This window comes from Anopheles arabiensis, chromosome 3 (genome assembly GCF_016920715.1).
Source record: "Anopheles arabiensis isolate DONGOLA chromosome 3, AaraD3, whole genome shotgun sequence".
Taxonomy (NCBI): Eukaryota; Metazoa; Arthropoda; class Insecta; order Diptera; family Culicidae; genus Anopheles; species Anopheles arabiensis.
In genome coordinates this window covers 859,491-866,191 of record NC_053518.1, presented here as the reverse complement: position 1 = coordinate 866,191, position 6,701 = coordinate 859,491, and the positions used below count along the sequence as shown (strand labels likewise).

Sequence of the window (6,701 nt, the reverse complement as noted above, 5' to 3'; positions counted from 1 at the left end):
GTAAACATTGTTTTGTTAAAATATTCATATTGCTTCTTTCGTGACATCACTGATTTATATCAACGCATTCAGCGCAACAAAACACTTACAACACCCAAGCATCACACCCTACACCCAATTAAGCGAAACTGATCGTTTTGCCCTTTAGAGAGAGGCCCAGCGCGGCAGCATTCATTAGTGAGCTTGAGTTTTTCTGCGAGCAATTGAGCAATTATTTCTCATTTCTGTCAGAAAAATGAAATGTTGCTTCGTTTATACATACCCAGCCATCGTGTGCAGTTTCCAAGCCCCTGCGCTCGACCGTATTTTGGCAACATTTTTAGCAAAACAACGGTCAGCAACCCTCCGTGCAAGCCTCAGCAGTAAACCCGAGGGCGAAAGGGAGTCGGGTGCGTGTTGCGATCAATGCGTTTTCGGGCTAATTTGCATAACACATGTAAGCCTCGCATTGACACGGGGATGATATATGTTTGCTCTTTTAATTATGCACGCACTCCAAACGCGTCGAACCGCTTTTCCACGTTTATTGTGTGTAGCCCTAATAAAGCTAATGGAGGAAAACGTAAAGTCGAAGGCACGCGTACTGACTCCGTTTTCTGTAATCGAATCCATCGAAGCACTCTTCCACTCTAGTGCACCGTTCGTGCCACTAAACACTCGCTCAGGCAATCGATAATGTATGCAAATCACGGTGATTAATGCGCGCTTTTAAACGAGTCCAGCCTTCATTCGAAGGCACTGGAAAATTGGTTGTACAAAAAACGGATTTGTATTCAAATTAGTTTTTTCCTAACCTACTCCAGCGCAGACACTCAATACCCCTGGGGGATGGGGATGACAATTTGTGCAAAAAATAGATCAGCGCACGCGTCTCGGCTTCGATTACCGGCACTCTAAATCCGTTCAGGGGACAAAAAAGGCTTTCCCATTTCTCTTGCCAGGGTGAGACGCGGTGTGTGTCTCTAGGGGCTGGTTGACGTCCCTGCGGTCATCGAGCTGTCGTAATGTCTTCCCAAGGCAAGCGTCATAATAGAAATATAAATATTGTTTTGATAAATGACATCGTTCAGCCCTGTTTGTTTGTGTGTTCTACCGTCAGTGGGGTGAACGTCATGAGGTCCCGTTGGTTTCAGATTCGGGCGTTCGATTTCAAACACTCTCCCTCGCCCAAGCCTTTTGCCCTCTTATCAACAGCTCTAGTGCGTTAATTTTCCACTGGAAAAGGCATACACGGGCGGGCGATGCGCGATCCGTTTTGCGGTAACTGCTCTTCACAGGACCTGCAAACATCCCACGAAACGGTTGGGTTGGGAAAAAGGGATGGCCACGGCTGCGTTGAAGGACTACATGAGGTTCACTTCATTTAACGTATGTTAGCTGTTTAGCAGCGCTCTCTCACTCGCTCGCGTTCTCTCGCCCCGATTGCTGGTAGTTTTGCTACTTAATTGCAGGGGCGTACGGATCAAATTAATCAAATGCCAACCCCTGCACACAGACCGGTGGAAAAACCGTGGGATTATGGTGAAAGTTGGTGTTGGGTTGTGTTTTTGTGTCTCTGCCATTTCGCTTTTCACGGGCTTTTTATTTCGACGCAGCTTTAGGTGTTGTCGATTGTCGGTTTTTCGTGACGGTTGGCCTTTTTTGATGGTACCGTACCTTTCTTGTTTCCAGTTCTTTTTTTTTTGCAAACAGTTTTTTGCATCATTTCAACCGAGGGGTGATGTTTTCGGGGTCCCCTTTCTTGCTTTCTTTCTTTCTTTCTTTCGCTGGGTCTTTTTTATTATGCATTTGTGGAAAGTGACATTAAAACTACCGTTATGACACGCTTTTCGAAGTGCCGGGAGCGTTCTGGTCCTTTTTGATCCTTTCTTTCCGGTGCTGTTTTGATATGTGTCGCTTGTAACCGTTTTAAATTGGTCCAATAAAAGCTCATTACGTGCCATTGATTTTTTTAAATGTGTACAACTGGTGTGACGGAGAAATCACGTCACTTCCAAAAAGGGATTGCAAAATGTAACAAAGGGAGATGAAGTATAGGGAATAGAAAGAAATCTGTATGTCTTTTGTATAGCTATTTTTATTTATTTTCACAAATATAATGGATACTCCAGTGACTAGAACTGTTTCAACAAAACAAACCCTTACAAAACTAATCAGCCATTCTTCGAAACACTGGTGCGTTCATTCACCGATCGCCCTGATCCTTGTCTTCGGAGGCTAAAGTGTTCCACAAAAAATATCAGACTGTGAGGCCGGTGGTGAATGTGTGGTAGGTGTGACTCCTTGGAGAGCATGTTAGAGAGATACAAAAAGTCCCTTCTGCTAGATCTAGCATTATATGTATAAAAAAACACACTAAAATTATACTAAGACATCCCACCTTGGTACTTTGATTTACGTTTCATCGAAGCCGATTGCTCCCCTTAGTCTATGAACAGAAATGCGACAATGCTTAACGACTAACACAAAATGATCAATAGATCAGTACGGAATGATTAACGCAGTGACAGGTCACCTATCGAGCCTCACACTAAATGCAAGTAGAGTAACAAAGTCGACAACATAAGAGATCATCTTCCAACGCTATCTACAAAGGAGGGTTGTTTACCCCATCTAGCTGAGATATTCACACTGCTCTAGGCCGTAGTATTGCTGGTCTAACTGTTGCTGCTGCTGGTGGTGGTTATGATTGCCGACGGGTACTGTGCTTTCGTGATACGCCTGGTTCCATCCATCCGTACCACTCGCAGATGTTCCCAAAGTTGTCTGGAAGAAGCTATTATTCCACCAGCAACCATTGTCCGCTGTCGTTGTCTCACTCATTGAACCCACCGTGCTATTACACTGTTGTTGATGCTGCTGCTGCTGCTGCTGAGGGGACATGTCACAAGAAGACATGGGAGCAGCACCAACCATCTGAGTCGTCGGTACCATCCGTCCATCGGTCGAGTGGGGCGAGGTGGAGGTATGAGTCAACGATTGGCCCAAAGGTTGTCCGACCGTCGTGTCGTAGCTCCCGTACAGCTGGGACGCATTCGGGGAGGAAGACGCACTGTAATTCTCGTAGCTTAGTGTCCCGTACGCGTCCAGTTGCTGCTGCTGCTGATGAGTGTGCTGGCCCGGGTCAGACGACTTGTGATCATTAGTCGTCGGTGACACGCAACTTGATTGGCTAATAAAGAACGAATTGATGCCATCGCACGCACGCAGACCGATCTTGTTCATGTCCAGTTGTGCAAGGGAGTTGTTATTGGTGTGGTTGTTGTTCTGATAATCGACCTGCGGACTTGCGTAGTACGCAATATCGTCGAGCACGCTCGAGCACCCGCTGCTGGTAAGGCTGGCCGTGTCCGTATCGGTATTGCTTTCGTACTTGACGCAGTCAAAGTACCGTCCAATGCCGGTGGTGGCGTACTCTGGTCCACGGTAGGTGGAAAATTGGTCACTTTTACCGCTGTAGGAGGACTTGCCGTCCGCTCCAAGGTCCAGATCGAACATGTTACCGGTGGGTGGGCCGCTTGGATGCTGCTGTGACTGGTACTTATTGTTGCCGGAACTGGCTATTGGTCGCAGCGGTTGGTCCAGTTGGAAGATTTCCTCCGGATGGATGAAGTTAGTATCGTAAAAGCAGTTCTGTGTGTAATCTTGCGGCGGGTTTTGTGGACATTGTAGTGGCTGTTGTTGCTGAATCGGGTGCGTCTGCTGTTGTACTGGAGGATGATGGTTTACATTATAGGTACAGCCATTAGGTGCAGACGATCCAGTCAGATAATCCATCTGATAGTTGCTGTCTTCGAAGGACGAGTCCGGCGACTTGACGACTTCATTTGAGGAAATGGAACTGTAGCTCGTTGCTTTTGCGATGGTGTAATGTTGCTTTGAAGACTTCCTGGGCTGTTTAATCCCATTAATCTGTAGAATGCACAATTCAAAATACAAGGCAATAAGAAACAGCGGCTTTTGACGAAGCTGGGACATCTAAACCTACCTTGTTCATTTTTGATTGCACTGTCCGAAGTACTCGCTCACGCCGTCCAAGTCCCAACACACGACGTGTCTCACCAGATGACTTCGCTTCGGGGCGCGGATGGTCATGGACCCCTTTGGCTTGGAAAAATATCGCATGTGGCGTGTGGCGCCAGAAGTGTGTCACCGGATAGCCGCAATGTCCTCGGCATGGAAGAATCTCCAAAATACCTCCAATGCATAATCTGATATTAAGTATCAACGAAACAGTCTCATTAGCACACTTGTATCTCTTAAACCATTTCAACTTGATTCCTCTTCATGATTCTCTCACCTGTTGGGACACGCCTTGCCTTGCTGTTTGCGCCGTGCCTTATCGCATATGGCCGGCCGGAGATGGATTTTGTCCCCGTTCGGCAGGATACAGCCGGCCGAGCAGACCAACACCCCCAGGCAGCTTTTCTTCAGGATGTTCACGTTATGGTTGTTGGTGTTGCGCATCGCCCAGCCGGACGAATGGCGCTTTGCCTCTTCGCTCGTGCCTCGATAGATGTAGCGACAGTGACCATCACTCCACTCGTTAAATGCATAATAGTCTGACTCCGTCACGATCGGTACACTGGGATCGTTAATGTCCCAGTCCATACCGAGCTGTCCACCGCCACCGCTCGAGTTGATCACGTTCGATTGCCTGTTTGCGAAACGATAATCAAAAAGATACGAGACACCATTAATCAAAGCCGGCCCGGACACTCTGGAACACGGAAATACGGCTCCGATCGAGCGCGCTTGATCGATCACGGCACGCATAAAGCAGCGCTAAACTTACACAATCACCATGTTGTCTTTTGCGCTGTCAGTTTGGGCTGATGTCTTAATAAACTTGCGCCGTTTTCGCAATCACTCTCTCGATCGTCAACTTGGTCGCGAGAACTTGAACCAAAGGGATCAATTGAATTTTGGGCACAATAATTCAATTTCGTTTTGTTGACGTTGGTCCACTTCGTATTCGGCCCACATTAAATCAATGAAGTACGGCACGAACAACACACTTCTCTTGTACAGTTTGTTCTGTAATCCACCATGAATATCAAAACAATCTCACAGTCACGTCACAACGTTCCGTTTTAACTTTATTGCTAAACCACGTCATAGATCGATGATTGTACGACACGTTTAAATTATACTACATCGCTCGATAACATTCTCGATTCCCGTCCAGACGACTGGTTAAATATTCACTCAACCTTGGCTTTGCGGTCGCGCGTCCTACCGGGTCGAGTGCGCAATGTGAACTGATCGAAGACTGCATCCTCGGCGAACCTCTATGACCCGCTAGGCTTCTATGTGTACAGCATAACTGAGAAGCTTCCTCATGGGTCGCTCTCTCAAGCTCTCTATTTTCCCCTAAATATGACTCTTTTCCTATAGCATAAACCATAGCGCAGCATAAAACCCCCGCGGTGACTCTCTTCGCTTCTCTTGGTATGCTGTGCCATGCTCTCTTGATGGGCTATGAATTGGTTCCACTTCAATGCATTTATGCTCGCGTAGCTCCGCCCTCCGTGTGGACCGGCTCAACGAATCAGATGGCGTCTGTACCGAGAGATTCGGTCCTTCGCCGCACGACAGAAGTACTTGATGGAAATGTACGTTAAGGCCACTTGGCGATGAAGTCTTAAAGATTGTTTTGTCAGCGTCCCGGGGGCTACTTTTTTTCACAAGCCAACAATTCCTGCAGATTGCATTATGTTTTAATTATCGACGTACGATTTCCTGTCCCCGGAGCTGCTGACCTTTAGGGCATCGATGGTGCCAATGGTGCGGGTGCTCGAGCTGTCTTCTAATTCTATCACGATCAAGATGACGGCTGACCTCGGAACCTTGAGCTTACTTCCGAGTGACGGCCTCCATTAGGGTGACAATTTAGTGTCACAATCTCAGTTCTTTTACTTTGTGCTCTATTCTAGCCATCCTGGAAACCGATCAGGCGGTCAGAACCAGCAGAATTTTCGTTTGCGGGATGCCGGGAAGGACGGCACGAGTGGCTCGACAAAATCAAATTAAAGCCAATCCATTGTCACCAGTTATGTAGGCCGTAGACATACACATACATAGAGACAGTTTCCAGTACTGCCTTCCTTTTCGCTCCTTCCGGGTTTCTTGCAACCTCTGCCTCGCTGGCTGGGGAGCTTCTGGAGGATCTATGTCACGGTTTGTGGTTTAGGTCGGGACCGCAACGTTTTGAATGAACCCGGCTGGTGACATTGATCAACTGCTCTATTACGGTAATTTCCCATTCGCTGATCATGATTCGTCCGCTGCAAGAAATGTCAATTAATTTATATTAATACATCAATATCTAGGCTTCATTCGTTGGGCGTGAGATGCAATCTCAATAGCCGTTGATTAGGATCTATGGTAATTGAATGAGCCTCATTTTGAGTTTGAGGAATAATTTGTTTTTTACTTCATGCCCGGATGGTTCATCTATCTTGTTCAGTGCAATTATGCATTTTATTTCCACTTTTTGTTTGTTACCCTTCACGTAAAGACACAGTTTAGCTATTCAATGCTTCTACCAATAATATTTACTTAAATAATTTAATTACAAATATTGATGGGTAAAAGAATTTCAACTGATATACCAATACTTTCACATTCCGTTGTATAAATTTAGTAAAACTCATCGTCCCTAACCTATATCATTATCTTTTCACAAGCGTTTGGCATTT

The 6,701-nt window shown here is 46.3% G+C and overlaps 1 protein-coding gene across 1 annotated transcript; it reads right to left on the bottom strand.

The window, feature by feature from the left end:
• Positions 1-2,079: 2,079 nt before the first annotated feature.
• On the bottom strand, positions 2,080-6,128 carry LOC120904566 (transcription factor glial cells missing 2-like). Its single transcript, XM_040314658.1, has 4 exons — positions 4,796-6,128; positions 4,301-4,657; positions 3,989-4,211; positions 2,080-3,912 (listed from the first exon to the last, which is right to left on the bottom strand). Exons 1-4 carry the CDS (start codon positions 4,804-4,806, stop codon positions 2,614-2,616), a joined length of 1,890 nt encoding a protein of 629 aa, XP_040170592.1. The 5' UTR covers positions 4,807-6,128; the 3' UTR covers positions 2,080-2,613.
• Between the last annotated feature and the right edge of the window lie 573 nt (positions 6,129-6,701).